Source organism: Dipodomys spectabilis, unplaced genomic scaffold (assembly GCF_019054845.1).
Source record: "Dipodomys spectabilis isolate Male_0828 unplaced genomic scaffold, ASM1905484v1 ptg000728l, whole genome shotgun sequence".
Lineage (NCBI taxonomy): Eukaryota > Metazoa > Chordata > Mammalia > Rodentia > Heteromyidae > Dipodomys > Dipodomys spectabilis.
The window spans coordinates 1,124,227-1,139,469 of NW_024871405.1; the positions used below are offsets into that span (position 1 = coordinate 1,124,227).

General features: G+C 67.4%; 1 protein-coding gene across 1 annotated transcript; it reads left to right on the plus strand.

Moving 5' to 3' along the window:
• Positions 1–1,442: 1,442 nt before the first annotated feature.
• Ctsd (cathepsin D) lies at positions 1,443–11,505 on the plus strand. Its single transcript, XM_042672570.1, has 9 exons — positions 1,443–1,602; positions 3,155–3,323; positions 5,269–5,392; positions 5,955–6,073; positions 7,370–7,590; positions 9,320–9,442; positions 9,534–9,678; positions 10,530–10,628; positions 10,715–11,505. The coding sequence occupies exons 1-9, from the start codon at positions 1,535–1,537 to the stop codon at positions 10,880–10,882; spliced, it is 1,236 nt and encodes a 411-aa protein (XP_042528504.1). The 5' UTR covers positions 1,443–1,534; the 3' UTR covers positions 10,883–11,505.
• The last annotated feature ends 3,738 nt before the right edge of the window (positions 11,506–15,243 follow it).

Below are 15,243 nucleotides of genomic sequence, written 5' to 3' on the forward strand. Positions count from 1 at the left end.
GGCCGGGGGGCCAGGGGGTCGGGGGGGACCAGTGTGTCAGGGGGTCCGGGGCTGGGGGGCCGGGGGGGGGTGGACCAGTGTGTCAGGTGGGCCGGGGCCGGGGGGCCAGGGGGTTGGGGGGTCAGGGACCGGGGGGCCGGGGGGCCAGGGGGTTGGGGGGAGACCAGTGTGTCAGGGGGTCCGGGGCTGGGGGGCGGGGGGGGGGTGGACCAGTGTGTCAGGGGGGCCGGGGCCGGGGGGCCAGGGGGTCGGGGGAGGGACCAGTGTGTCGGGGGAGGGACCAGTGTGTCAGGGGGTCTGGGGCCGGGGGGCCAGGGGGTTGGGGGGTCAGGGACCGGGGGGCCGGGGCCAGGGGGTCGGGGGCCGGGGGGGCCGTGGTAGCTGGGACGGGGGTCCGGGGGGCCAGGGGGTCGGGGACCGGGGGGTCGGGGACCGGGGCCAGGGGGCCAGAGTGTCAGGGGGTCCGGGGGCGGGGGGGGGGGGGCAGGGGGTTGGGGGGCCAGGGTGTCAGGGGGTCCGGGGCCGGGGGGGGGGGGGGGGCAGGGGGTTGGGGGGCCAGGGTGTCAGGGGGTCGGGGACCGGGGAGTCGGGGACCGGGGCCGGGGGGCCAGGGTGTCAGGGGGTCGGGGACCGGGGCTGGGGGGCCAGGGTGTCAGGGGGTCCGGGTCCGGGAGGGAGGCAGGGGGTTGGGGGGCCAGGGTGTCAGGGGGTCCGGGGCCGGGGGGCCGGGGGAGGGTCCCGGGGGTCTGGGGGCCAGGGTGTCAGGGGGGCTGGGGCCGGGGGGGGGGGTCCCGGGGGTCTGGGGGCCAGGATGTCAGGGGGGCTGGGGCCGGGGGGGTCCCGGGGGTCTGGGGGCCAGGGTGTCAGGGGGGCTGGGGCCGGGGGGGGGGTCCCGGGGGTCTGGGGGCCAGGATGTCAGGGGGGCTGGGGCCGGGGGGGTCCCGGGGGTCTGGGGGCCAGGGTGTCAGGGGGGCTGGGGCCGGGGGGGGGTCCCGGGGGTCTGGGGGCCAGGGTGTCAGGGGGGCTGGGGCCGGGGGGGGGTCCCGGGGGTCTGGGGGCCAGGATGTCAGGGGGGCTGGGGCCGGGGGGGGGTCCCGGGGGTCTGGGGGCCAGGATGTCAGGGGGGTCCGGGGCCAGGGTGTCAGGGGGTCCGGGGCCGGGGGGCCAGGGGGTCGGGGGCTGGGGCCGGGGACCGGGGGGTCGGGGACCGGGGCCGGGGGGCCGGGTCGGCGCGCCCCGGGCGGAGAGCGCGGGCCCGGGACAGGAGCGCGCCCGTCCCGCGGCTACGCGCACGTCGCGCGGCCCCGGCGGCCGGAGGTCTGCAACCCGAGCCGGACGACGACGTGCGCGCTCCCGGCGACGTGCGCGCCCGCCCGCCGCGGCGGTCGCCCCGCCCCGCCCCAGATCCGCGGCCCACGTGACCCGCCCGGGGCAAACAAGCCGGTCAGCTGACCGGGCCCGGCTGCGCGGTCACCCCGGCTATAAGCGCGCGACCTCTGGCGCTGCGCTCCGTCCCGGCCCGGCCGCCGCCGCCATGCAGACCCCCGGCTTCGCGCTGCTGGCCCTCGGCCTGCTGGCCGCGTCCTCCTCCGCGCTCATCAGGTGAGGACCCGGGGGGCCCTGCGCCCCGCGCGCCCCCGTCTCGAGGCCCGGAGCGCGGGGCGCAGCGCCCGCCGGGGGACCGGGCGCGGGGTCCCCGCCGAGCCGGTGTCGGTGCTGCCGCTCCGGCTGAGCCGTGCTCCCCGGGGCATCGGGGCGCGCGCTGGGGCCGGGCCAGCCCCCCCCCAGCCTGCTGGGCACTGGGCGTGGGCACCCCAGGGACCCCAGGCCCGGCCAGGAGGAGGCGTGGGGAATGGCACGGTTCATCCGAGCTGGGGCCTTGGGGATCCCCTCCGCCCTCTGCCCGGCGGACGTGGGCCTTCGGGCCGCGCTGAGGTTTAACCCGTGGGCAGTTGGGTGAGGGGGGCAGGGGGCTGGGTGGCTCTGAGCCTTGCCCAAGGCCGTGCAGCCTCCGTGGGAGCTTTGTAGACACAGCCACAGGCCGGAACCTGCCCGGGCCTTGCCCACTCTGCCCTCCGCCCACCCTTCTCTGGGGAAGGTCAAGATTGGATGGTGGGGGTGGGGAAGCAGCCCCCTAGGGGTGGGCAGAGCCGTAGCCCCTCTCTCCTAATCTGGGTCTAGGGACTGATTGTGGTATCTGTTTCGTGATCTCTGGTCCGTCCCTCCAGGCCAGGACCTGGCCCAGGCTCTTCCAGCCCACCACTCTTGGGCAAGAATCCTGTCTTCCTGGAGCACGCCCTTGGCGTGCCAGGAAAAGCCAGCTTTGACCTTGGACTTAAATTCCTGGGCAGGGAAGAAGTTGCTTCTGAGTGATCATAAGCTCTCCTGGGAGCATCCACTAGCCCAAATGAGATAGGAGGCAGGAGACTCCAGGGCCAGGCCAACCAGTCCACACCCCTCCGGATAGGGTGGAGCTCCAGGCGTAGCAGAACCCCAAGCACCACCTCCAGTACCCTCCTGCAAGCCAGGCCTGCTCTCAGCAGGTCATGGGGTATATACACGAGGACACAGAAGCTTCTGGCACCCTGAGCTCATGGGTTTGCCCCTGGTGGCCATGGTGCCCCCAGCCTGAGCCACGTGGAGACTGGCTGTGTAGATGTTCTCAGATCTATCTCATGAGACGGTAGAAACCCCTGGAGAAGTCAGGCAGACTGCTGCCACTGCCAGCCAGGGGTGGGGGCCACTTTGATGTGGAGTTCAGATGCAGTGAGATGCCTTGAAGTCAGTCATCTAGGGTCACAGGTGCCCACCAACACCCCCAAACAGACCTATGGACTGCCACCCCAGAGCAGACCAGAGCACGTGTCCTGGAAGGGCTGGAGACCAGTGAGGCTTTGGGGGTGATTAGTGGCCTTTGGCTCAGATGGGACCACCCGTGAGCTTGGCCTCAGCAGCCTGGAGTGTTGTAGGGTTGCCGCCACGCTGATTAGGAATGTGCAGGTTTGGGCAGGAGCATTGCGTGGGCCATGGCCAGGTGAACAGGCCGGTAAGCAGCTGTGGGGGTTCCTGGCAGTTGCTCTCAGCATGGGGAGGGGCAGGTGCTGCCTGGGATAGGAGGGGTGTGGTCTGACATCTCCTTGCTTCATCTTCACAGAATCCCCCTGAAAAAGTTCACCTCCATCCGCCGGACCATGACGGAAGCGGGAGGCCCCGTGGAAGACCTGATCTTTCGGGGTCCCATCACCAAGTACTCCCTGCAGTCACCCGGGGAGGTCAAGGAGACCAAGGGCCCCGTCCCAGAGATACTCAAGAACTACATGGACGTGAGTGTGGGCAGGACTGGGCCTCGTGCGGCAGGGTGCCCTTCTCCCTGGATCTGCACCTGTTCAGTGGGCGGGACCTCCGGCTCCTGCCTGCCGGTCCCTGGTCAGCACCACCCCATCCTACCAGCCGTTTGAGCTCCTGCTGCTGCCAGGCTGGGCTGGCCTCTGGCACTGGCACTGCGGAGACCACTTTGCCTGTGTGTGTCTTTTGCTTTTGGTGTGGTCCTGGGGTGTGAACTCAGGCCTCGGGCTGCTGGGCTGGGAGTCTGCCCTTTGAGCCACTCCCACATCCACCCTCAGCCCTGTTTGTTGTGGATGCTTTGGTTGTTGGTTTAGATGGAATCTTCTGCAGCCTCCTAAGTATCTAGGATGGCAGGTATGAGCCACTGGCACTTGTCTTTCTTGGGTGTTCCTTTTAGGTAGGATCTTACACTTTCTGCTTGAGTCTGTGTTCCCCGGAGTTGTAGGGATCGTACCCAGCTCCCTGTGTGTCTTGAACACTGACCACTAGTTGAAAGCTGTTTAATTTTGCAGGACTGCCTAGGAGACCTAGAGTCAAACCCAGCCTCACCCTAGCCTGACTGGAGGCTGTGGGGTGGAGGACCCAGCCTCACCCTAGCCTGACTGGAGGCTGTGGGGTGGAGAACACAGCCTCACCCTAGCCTGACTGGAGGCTGTGGGGTAGAGGACCCAGCCTCACCCTAGCCTGACTGGAGGCTGTGGGGTGGAGGACCCAGCCCCACCTAGCCTGACTGGAGGCTGTGGGGTAGAGGACCCAGCCCCACCTAGCCTGACTGGAGGCTGTGGGGTAGAGGACCCAGCCTCACCCTAGCCTGACTGGAGGCTGTGGGGTAGAGGACCCAGCCTCACTCAAGCCTGACTGGAGTTTGTGGGGTAGAGGACCCAGCCTCACTCAAGCCTGACTGGAGGCTGTGGGGTGGAGGACCCAGCCTGCCCTTCGATCTCTGAACGTGGCTCATCAGGCCTGCCTGAGCACAGTTGTCTGGAGCCTCTGTCTTCTGCCTGTCCTGGAGGAGGCTGGGGGCAGCGCCTCTGCTTGGTCCTGAGCCCTTGTGGCTCTCTCAGGACCAACTGCCTAGACTGTCCTTGTCCCCCTGCTCACGGGGCAGGGGTGGGGGAAGACTGAGCCCTCTGCCCTGTGACAGGAAGCCTGAGGCCCAGGCATGTGACTGGCGGGGGGACGAGGGGCCGCCTGTCTGGGCTGCACAGCTCAGTTCCTGATCCCATCAGAGTGTACAAGTGCATGTGCGCGCACACACACACACACACACACACACACACACACACACACACACGCGCGTGCGGGCACATCTGCTGAGTCACCTCCCTCCCCCTCCCTCCCCCGTCCCCTTCTCTCATGTCAGGAGTTAATGCTAGCTGCTGCTTTCTGGAAACAAGTGGTGGAGACGGTTGGGGTTGGAGCCAGCGTCCTGTGGAGATCTGGGTCCCAGGCTCCCAGGCCCCTCAGCCTCCACCTCTGAGGATGAGATGTGTCCTCAGCAGGGCACGAACCCCCTTATCCAGGCTTGGCCCTGGAAACAGATGGGGTGCCGAGGCCCTGGCCAGTGGAGATGGGTCTGTGACTGAGTCGGGGCTGTTGGCCTCAGGGCCCTCCCCATGCTCAATGAAGGCCTTCAGAGTTGGAGCCTGAGCCTGGTTCTTGGACCCCAACAGCCTAGGGGTCTGCAGGCTGGCTGGCCTCGCTCTGGCCTGACCATGGGCCTTTCCTCCCAGGGCCACTGCCCTTCCACAGCCCCCACCGCACACTACCTGGCCGGGGCGTGGCCACCCCGTGCCTGAGTCTGTAGATGGGAGTGGACTCCGGGCACCCCCACCTCCAGCCTGGACATTCAGGCCCAGCTCCCAGGATAGCCAGGAGCTCTGCTCTGGAACCTTCCCCTCACCCTGACCTCACTGCCCTCAGGCCCAGTACTACGGTGAGATCGGCATCGGGACGCCCCCACAGTGCTTCACGGTCGTGTTCGACACCGGCTCCTCCAACCTGTGGGTCCCCTCTGTCCACTGCCACATGTTAGACTTGGCCTGCTGTGAGTCCATGCTGCCGCTGCGCGTGCCCCTGGCACCGCACGGCCCGGTCCTGTGCCTGCCCTGCCCGTGCGCTCTGCCCCCTTAGGACTGCAGGAACGCACAGGGAGGTGGAGACGTGGTGTGGGCTTCCCTGGGGAGTGGGCATGCACCGCATTTTTCCTGCACATGGGCTGCCTCTGGGGAGCTGGGAATGTGGCTGGGTCTGGCTTCCTGGGATAGGCCGGGGGGCGGGGAGGGAGGGGGTGGCCTGGTGAAGTTCACCTCATAGGCAATGCCACACTCCCAACTCAGCCCCTTCAGATAGGCTCACCTCTCCCCCTCCCCAGGGACTTGTCTTCTTTTTGCATCTGTTCGTGCCAAGCACAGACCAAGTGTGGGGGGGGGGGAGCTGGGGGACAGCGTAGGCCACTTACCACTTACGGCACCCAGAGCAAGGCAGGGCTCCAGGGTGTGGGCCCAGGCCAGCTCAGATGTAGGCCCTGCAGTTGTGTGGGGAGGCCCAGGGCCCTCTGCAGGGGTGGTGGGGGCCCGACACCGCTTCCCTGCCCCCCACTTGTGCAGGGATCCATCGCAAGTACAACAGTGCCAAGTCCAACACCTATGTGAAGAACGGCACGACCTTCGACATCCACTACGGCTCCGGCAGCCTCTCGGGGTACCTGAGCCAGGACACCGTGTCGGTAAGTGCCCGGGGCCTGTCCCAGGGCACCTGCTCGAGGCGAGGGCACCGTGACCCTGGCCTGAGCCCAGCTCTCTGGGACGGCTGCCGGCAGTGGGCGGCCGACAGCAGCCGTTGGTGGGGGAGGAAGTGGCGTGGTCTGCGGCCTGCTGGGAGGGGCACCGCTTGAGCTCCCCGCCAGGGCCAGGGCCGGAGCAGCCTCGGTGCCTGGTGTACAAGGATGGAGGAGGGAGGAGGAGCTGCAGGGCCAGGCAGAGCCAGCCAGGCCTCCCAGCCACTGGCCTGGGGGTGTGGGCCGGGGATGGAGAAGCTTCGGCTTCTGTTTTATAGGTGCCTGCAGGGTACCCAGGGCCAAGCCTGGGGAGAGGAGGGGTCCCTGGAGCTGGCTGAGGGGTACACGGTCAGAAACGTCGTCTTGGAGAGGCATGGGTGGGGGAGATGTGGATCCATTTGCGTATGTGGGACCACAAGAGGAGAGGGTGTCCCCAGCCCTCCCTGCCCTGGACAGGGGGATGGGATAGACTGGCCTGGGCTCCGCTTGTCAGGCCTCGAGCCAGCAGCACCCTCTCATCCCAAGGGTGCTGCCACAGCACGGCCTTGGGGCTCTGTCCCCACACTGCCGGCTGGGGTCCCTCGGTGAGCAGGATGTGGTCCAGCCAGCCCCTCCCATCCCGCCTTGGCCTCTTATCTCCGCAGCCACAGCCCAGGTGGGGCCAGGGACGGGGCCCCAGCTGTAGGCCTGGCAGGGTGGCGTGTCCCCACAGCCTAGGACAGGAGCACAAGTGGCCTGGGAGGAGGGGCTGAAAGCAGGGTCCGATGCTCGGTGCTCCCTCCCACCCTCCAACGTGGTTTAAAACGAAGCCCTCGCAAAGGCAGCGGTGGTCCCCACCGGACTCCTACGAGGAGAAGGAGCCCTGGAGCCAGGGAGTGGGCCGGGAGGGAAGAACTGGGTGAGAGCAAGGAAAGAGGGGGCACCGTCCAAATGGAAGCGCGCTCGTTACCTGACGTGTAACTGGGTCCCCCATACGCCACCTTCATAACGACGGTTCAGAAGGTACTTCGTGAAAATGAAGTCCTGCCAGCTCTACCAGGAGAGGTGCCAACCCCATCCCTGCCACACCCTCTGCCCTGGGTCTGCAGTTTGCACACGGACACCCACACGGCCTCCCTCCTCTGCCAGTCCTGCGAGGTGCAGGGGTGTCGCAGAGCTGGGCTGCGCTGTGGGTGGGGACAGGTGTGAGGGCGTGGCCGGGCGTGCGTCCTGCTGACCTCTGCCCTGCACACGATCTGACCACAGGTGCCCTGCAAGTCCTCGTCCACTGCCAGCATCCAGGTGGAGAGGCAGGTCTTCGGCGAAGCCACCAGCCAGCCTGGCATCACCTTTATCGCAGCCAAGTTCGATGGCATCCTGGGCATGGGCTACCCCTACATCTCTGTCAAAAACGTGCTGCCGGTCTTCGACAACCTGATGGAGCAGAAACTCGTTGAAAAAAACATCTTCTCCTTCTACCTGAACAGGTGAGCACGTGGTGCCCCTGACCAGGTGTGAGGGAGGGCCAGGCTCTAGTGCTCTCTGTCTTCACTCAGCGCCCGAACCTCCTGGGCGCTGAGGTGCCGAAATACAGGCAGTGGGTTCAGGGCTGCAGCCTGAACTCTGATCTCAGGGTCAGGCTCTGCCGGACAGGCAAGGCCGTCTGACAGGCCCAGGGTCCTGACTGCTCCCAGTCACAACCTAAGTGACTGTGTGGAGTCTCCCATGCTCCCTGAGCCCAGTGATAGGTTGTTCTGGCCATGGCCAAGGCTTCCCTCCTGTGAGCCTCAGTCTATGCTAGGACCTGGGGGATGAAGCTTCTAGAGATGCCCCAGGACCAGGAAGGGATATCAGAGACGTAGGCCACTTGAGGAAGACTCAGGGCCCTGGGTCCTGCGTGGAGCGTGGCCCCTGGGCCCTCCCTGCGGGCATAGGAAAGCCGCTGCCTGGCACGGGTGACCCCGCAGGCCTCACGCTTTGGTCCTGAGGCCAGTGCGGCAGGCACTGGTGGGAGGTCAGGCTGGAAGGGGGGGCTGGGTTACTGGGGCCCTGTGCCATCTTGGCTCGGGCCCGCTGTGCCCCTGGGCGCAGGCAGGTGTCTGTGAGGCCCTGGCAGCTAGAGCCCGGCCTGATGCCGGCGGCCTCTTCCACTGTGCTCCGTGCTGAGAGTCCTTCTCCAGGCCTGGCCCTCACTTGACCCTTGGCCCTGGGGGCACTTCTGGCAGAATCCTGGCCCAAATTGTTCTGCTCTTGTTCCCCCCAGGCTCCCACCTGCCCTCAGCACACTTTCCTCCATCCCTTCCTAGCCTGTGCAGGGAGGCCGTGGTGTGGGGCGGGGTGGCCCTCTTCCAGCAAGGTCACAGACAAGACCCACAGGTCCAACTGTGGGGCTGGGCTGGGGTGAAGCAAGGGGGTGAAGGGCCACGGCTTCCGAACAGGCTTGTTGGGCCAGACGTGAGCAAGTCGAGGAGAGGCATGCACCTGTCATGTTTGCACACCTGGAGTTTCAAAAGCGGTGACAGGAGGCCAAGGCGGCAGCGGGAGCAGGGTGGAGCTCTGGTGGGAGGACAGCATCAGGCCCGGGCTTCCGGGGCTGGGCACCGGCAGGAGGCGGCCAGCCCTGCTGGGGACACCCGCGGAGGGCGAGCAGCGTGGCGCGGCCCTCCGTGTCCTGCCACAGGCCACGGGCACGTGGGGTGGCATCCGCGTGAGACCACGGGAAGGGAGCACAGGTGGGGGAGCCAGGACCTGGAGAAGTCAGGAAGGTGGGGACGTGCAAAGGCCCAGGGAGGCTGAGCTGGCTCAGCTGCTCAAGGTTGGGCCTTGGCTCCCAGGAGCCTGCTGGGGGTTTTCTCTCCTTGGGCTCTCGTGCTCGCTCCCTGTCTCCGTCCCAGCCCCCACCTTGGTCTTGGCACTTGCTCCCTGCTTGTGTTCCTCTCAGCCTGGGCCTTGGCCCGCTGTGGCTGAGTCTCTGGTCCTAGGCAGACCCCTGGGTCCTGAGAGCCCAGCAGGCTCTGTGAGCAGTGTGTGCAGGGCGGGGAAGCAGCCCTCCACGCTCCCTCGGGGCACCCCGTCCCGTGGGACCAGGAAGTCCCTCAGCAGCAAAGCCCTCCTTGGTGGGGCCGCCCGCCCCTAACCTGGCCCCCAGGTCTTGTGGCACTGTGTGCAGCCCCGTCCCGTGCTGGGGCACTGAGGCGTGCTCCCCTTTCTACCCAGGAACCCCAGCGGGCAGCCCGGAGGGGAGCTGATGCTCGGGGGCACGGACTCCAAGTACTACCAGGGCGACTTGTCCTACCTGAATGTCACCCGCAAGGCCTACTGGCAGGTGCACATGGACCAGTGAGTCGGGGTGTCCCAGCGGGCGGGCGGGCACACACACACCCTGGGGCCAGCCCCACCCCATGCCCGCCACACCTGCACCCACCTCCAGGTTGTCTGTGGGCGAGGAGCTGACCCTGTGCCAGGGGGGTTGTGAGGCCATTGTGGACACGGGCACCTCCCTCCTGGTGGGCCCGGTGGAGGAGGTGAAGGCGCTGCAGAAGGCCATTGGTGCGGTGCCCCTGATCCAGGGCGAGGTGAGCTGTGAGCTGGCCGCGGCCAGCGGGCCGGTTGGGGCTTTGTGAGCTGGGCCGCGGCCAGCGGGCTGGTTGGGGCTCTGTGAGTTGGGGTGGGCAGGCTGGTTGGGGCTCTGTGAGTTGGGGTGGGCAGGCTGGTTGGGGCTCTGTGAGCTGGGGGGCAGGCTGGTTGGGGCTCTGTGAGCTGGGGTGGGCAGGCCGGTTGGGGCTCTGTGAGCTGGGGTGGGCAGGCCGGTTGGGGCTCTGTGAGCTGGGGGGCAGGCCGGTTGGGGCTCTGTGAGCTGGGGGGCAGGCCGGTTGGGGCTCTGTGAGCTGGGGGGCAGGCCGGTTGGGGCTCTGTGAGTTGGGGTGGGCAGGCTGGTTGGGGCTCTGTGAGTTGGGGTGGGCAGGCCGGTTGGGGCTCTGTGAGTTGGGGTGGGCAGGCCGGTTGGGGTTCTGTGAGCTGGGGTGGGCAGGCCGGTTGGGGCTCTGTGAGTTGGGGTGGGCAGGCCGGTTGGGGCTCTGTGAATTGGGGTGGGCAGGCTGGTTGGGGCTCTGTGAGCTGGGGGGCAGGCTGGTTGGGGCTCTGTGAGCTGGGGGGCAGGCTGGTTGGGGCTCTGTGAGTTGGGGGGCAGGCTGGTTGGGGCTCTGTGAGTTGGGGTGGGCAGGCCGGTTGGGGCTCTGTGAGCTGGGGTGGGCAGGCCGGTTGGGGCTCTGTGAGCTGGGGGGCAGGCCGGTTGGGGCTCTGTGAGCTGGGGGGCAGGCTGGCGGGCCAGTTGGGGCTCTGTGAGCTGCGGGGCAGGCGGTGGCCGGCGGGCGGGCTGGTGGGTGAGTGGGGACCCTGCATCCTGATGTGCCCCTCTGTTGTCCAGTACATCGTCCCCTGTGAGAAGGTGTCCAGCCTGCCCTCCGTCACCCTGAACCTCGGGGGCAAAGACTACACGCTGACTGCCGATGACTACATTCTCAAGGTGAGTGGCATGGCCAGGGGGGCCGGGGCTGGGCTCCGGGCAGGGTGCTGGGTGGGTGACAGCCTCCCGTCCTCTGTGTCCCGCAGGTGTCCCAGGCCGGGAAGAGCATCTGCCTGAGTGGCTTCATGGGCATGGACATCCCCCCACCCAGCGGGCCGCTCTGGATCCTGGGTGACGTCTTCATCGGCAGCTACTACACGGTGTTCGACCGCGACAGCAACAGAGTGGGCTTTGCCAAAGCCACCCGGCTCTAGCCGGCGGGACCACGGTCCAGTGGGAGGGGCTGGCCAGGCCTTGTCCTGCCTTCCCCTCCCCACTCACACGCGTACACACACACACACACACACACACACACTCGCTGCCTGTTCCCCCACCCCGGGAGGCAGGGCTGAGCTGGTCTCCTTGTCCTGTTCTGTGGTTTGCCCTCCTGGGCCTCAGAAGTGCTGCTTGTCTGTCTGTCTGGGGTGGGGCGGAGGCCAGTCCAGCACCCTGATCCATTTCACTGCCTTAGAAGACTTGGCCCAGGCTTGGCAGCTGCTGGGTTTAAGCATCCCCGGACCCCTCACCCCCCCCCCCCCCCAGCCCTGCCACCCTCGGACACAAGGTCCTCCGCACCCGGTGGCAGCAGTCCTCAGGAACCTGCGCTGCCCAGCCTGGGGCAGCGGCCGGACTGTGCCTCCCACCCCCACCCATCCAAGGATCCTGGCCACTGAGCCTCAAGTGGAGCAGGAAGGAGAAGGGGACAAAGCTGGGCCACCCAGCGCGTGCCCTGGCCTGTGGAAAGGGCTGGAAGCGGGGCCTGGCTGGCTCTCCGTGGCTGCACTCCTCCCAGCGGCCAAGAACCAAAGCCCACGGGCAAATACAGTTGTTTGGGCCTCTGTTGGTGTCCGTGTACTTTGTGTTCTGTGTAAGGCCTGGGAAGGGTGCTGGTGAGTTTGGTGGGGGCTGACACCCCAGCCTGGCTTCCAGGCGACCCAGGCACGAACTTGGTGCCCTGCCTTGTGGACGAGATGTGGCTGGGAAGAGCTGGCTGGCTTGGAGACGTGAGCCGCGACCAGCAGATGCAGCCTGGCGCACTTTCGGTGTGGGTGCCCACCTGGAGGTTCTGTTTCCAGAGCGGTGGCCCAGCCTCGCCCCTGCCCTGGGAGGAAACAGGTGGGGGCCTCTGGCCCGGCATGCGCCCCTCTTGGGGCCTGGGCAGAGCAGGCACTTGCATGGCCTGGGTGGCCCATGGCCCTGGGTGGTATGGGCAGCCTGGCCCCTTCCTAGCCCGGCCCGCCTCGCCAGGTCCCGGAAGCAGCCTGTGCTTGCGTGTGCCAAGCCGGTGCTGCTGCACCCACCTGGGGTCATTGGGTCAGGGGTCAGAGGCTCTCTACTGAGCAGCAGGTGTCATTCTGGTTTGATGGGAACCCTCAGCTGGCCTTGGGGAGGGAGAGACCAGGGCACCAGCCAGAGGGTTTTGGACATCAAGTAGGAGTCTGTGGGCAAGGGTTCTCTTCTGGGTCAGGAGCCCCACCTAGCAGGTGCAGTGCAGATGAGCCCCTCCCAGTCCCGGCATGATCCTGGGCCGTCCCGGGCTCAAGCTCTGGGTCCCTGGTACCCCCAGCAGGCAGCTGCTCTGGAGAAGGTTCTCCCGGAGCTGCTGAGGCTGGTAAGCGCGTGCCCAGTGCTCTGTGTGCCTGAAACCTGAGTGGTGCTGGGCAGAGCTCAGCAGGGCCCGGCAGGGTTTCCGGGGAGACCAGTATCGTCAAAGGCACATTCCAGAAGCCCGCAGCCCCTCCTCCCTCCTGCAGGCTGCTGCTGCTCCTCCCCAACCTGTGTGGCCTGCTCTGCCACTGCCAGGCACCGCCGCAGGAGGCTGGCCCGGCCAGCGGCCGCCTCAGGGCCCTGGCTCTGGGGTGTGGAGGAAACGGGACCCTCCTCGCTTGGCAGATGTGAGGCTCTTATCTCCACCATGGGCCAGCCCTTCACTCATCTGCCCAGAGGGACCTAAGGTCTCCCCCAAAGCAGATACCTGGAAGTGGGCCCTGGCTTCACTCTTGTCTGAGGGGTGCAGAGCTGGCTTCTGGGCTGTCCCCAAACCTGCTAGAACAACCATAGGCTAAAGCTAGATAACAAGATGTGTGTGGGGGGGGGGCATTGAGGGTGGGACAGCCCCTAGAAGACAAGCACAGCGTGCAGCCCTCCGTAGGCTGACATGGTGTTCAGCCAGGTCCAGCCCTGGGAAGTCTGGAGAACAAGGGTCGGGGGTCCCTGGCTTAAAGCCCTGGGCAGTCAAAAAGGGCCATCAGTGGGGCATGGAGCTTGGCTGCCTGCGTGGGGTGTACGCCGAGGCTGAGCTCCGCCAGGGGTACGGCTAGGTCTGCTGGGGAGAGGCCAGTCAAGCCCCTTGTGTCTGGGCATCACTGCCCCCGCTGGCCAGGGGGTTACCAACGTTCGAGATGTGCCAAGCACCGTGGGGCCCGGACAGGCACAGGTTAGGCTGTGCCAGGGGTCACCGGGCGGGGCTGGGGCCTGTGCTCTGGGGGGCGTGGAGGGCTTGCCTAGGGACAGGGTTTCTCAGAGCACACAGATCCGTGGAGAGAAGGGGGTTCCGAGGACCGGGGAGGGGTTCAGGTCAGGGCGGGTGGGCACTCTGAGGAGTGGGTCTCAGACGCGCCAGGAGGAAGGGGGAGGGCTGGCTGTGAGAGGCAAATGAGAAAATGGGACGGAGGGGGCCTGGGCAGTGGAGAGGATGGAAACGGAGGCGCTGCACAGGGGCGAGGCTTCGGGGGGATGCGGGGCAGGGGCCGGCGCCCCGGGGAGACCCCTGTGTGGTGGGTGGAGCCCCAGAGATGCAGGCCCCTCTTTTTTTTTTAGTCTTGGGGCTTGAGCTCAGGCCTGGGCGCTGCCTCTGGGCTTCCTTTGCTAAGGCAGGTGCTCTACCACTGGAGCCACAGCACCACGTCTGGCCTTTTCTGTGTATGTGGTACCGAGGCATCAAACCCAGAGCTTCACGCATGCTAGGCCAGCACTCTAACACTGAGCCACCTTCCCAGCGCTAGGACCCTCTTCTGAGGCTGGGAAAGCAGCTGGGGACAAGTGGCCAAGACAATGGGAGTGCGGGTAGAGGGGCTCAGAGCAGCAAGCTTGGGGGCGGGCTGGGTGAAGATGGGGCATTCCCAGGTGACTGGCCGGATTGTTATGGGACAGCTCAGGCTGGTGGGCACACCCAGCTCCTCAGAGACAAGGGTTGAGGTCTCTGAGGGACCAGAGGCCAGGGCCTTGGAGCAGGACACCTGTCCCAGAGGGCACCGAGGGCTGAGGGACACGGGGGGTGGGGGGTGGGCCACCTGTGAGTGCCCACAGGCTCCAGGGCTGACTTGTGTGAACTCGAAGGGGCTGGGCTTGGTGGTGTGAGGTGGTTGGGAAGGCCGGCAGACAGACGCCACAGAGCTGGACTCACGGAGGAATGTGGAGGGGAGGGCCTGAACTTGGGGATTCAGGAGGGACGGGATGGAACTTGGGGGTTGGGGGGGAAGGGACGGAACTTGGGGTTTCGGGAGGGAAGGGACGGAACTTCGGGGCTGGGATCTCCGGGGCGGGGGCCTGTCGAGCTGGAACTATGTACAGATGGACACTGGGGTCGGGGTGTGTCAACACACCCCCCACCTTGCTGTGACTGTGAAGTCTGGGGGCTCTGGGGACTTGGACCATTCAGGGTCAGAGGTCCAGACGGGGTAGGGAGTGGTGTAGCGAAGGGGACGGGGTGGGGAGGGGGCGTAGCGAGGGGGACAATCTTGGGAGTGGACTTCGTGAGCCGGGCATGGAAGGGGTGGCTGGCGGGCGTGGGGAAGGGGGCTCTGAGAGGCAGGCTCTGGGAGGGAGGAGGAGGAGGGGGCGGGAGGAAGGGGTCTTTGGGGTGCAGGTGGGTGGGGAACGCTCCCAGGCTCCTGGCCCCGGGGCGTTGGTGGGGTGCCGGTGGGGGGGCCGGGGCGGGAGTTGTGGGAGTCCGGTGGCAGCCAGCGGCCCCGCCCTCCCGCGGAGGAGGTGTCGGTGTCTCCCCGCCACCGTCCGCCCCGCCGCCTCCGCGGTCGCCGTGAGTCAGGCTCTGGCTGCAGCCGGCGGCCTGGCGCTGCGGAGCGGGCGGCCGGGCGGGCAGGCGGCGGCGCCGCGGAGCCCCACGCGCTCCCCGCCCCCAAGGCTGGGCAGAGCGCGGTCCGGGACGCACGGAGGACGCGGGCCCAGCGCAGGGGGCGAGTCGCCAGCAGGTGAGCACGCGCCGTCCGTCTGTCTGGGCGGGCGGCTGCGGCCCAGCCCGGCCAGGGGACGGGCAGCGCGGAGCCGCGGCCCAGCCCCGGGCTGCGCGCGGGGGGCGCCGGTGGCCCGGGCGGGGGGCGTGGTGCGCGCTCTCGGGGTGGGAGGGGCACCAGGCCCGTTGGGGTCGCTGCTGCGTGTCAGGCCGGTTGTTTACCTGCGCGTGTATGCGCAGGTGTCTGGGCCGGGCAGGGTCATTGTGGTCTGCCTGCCCGGTGCACTGGGGGTGGCGGGGAGGGAATCGGGGCTGGGGGCTCCACTGCGGGCAGCAGGGTGCCAGCCAGAGTGGGGTGGGCGTGTTTGTTGGGGCTGGGGTGCC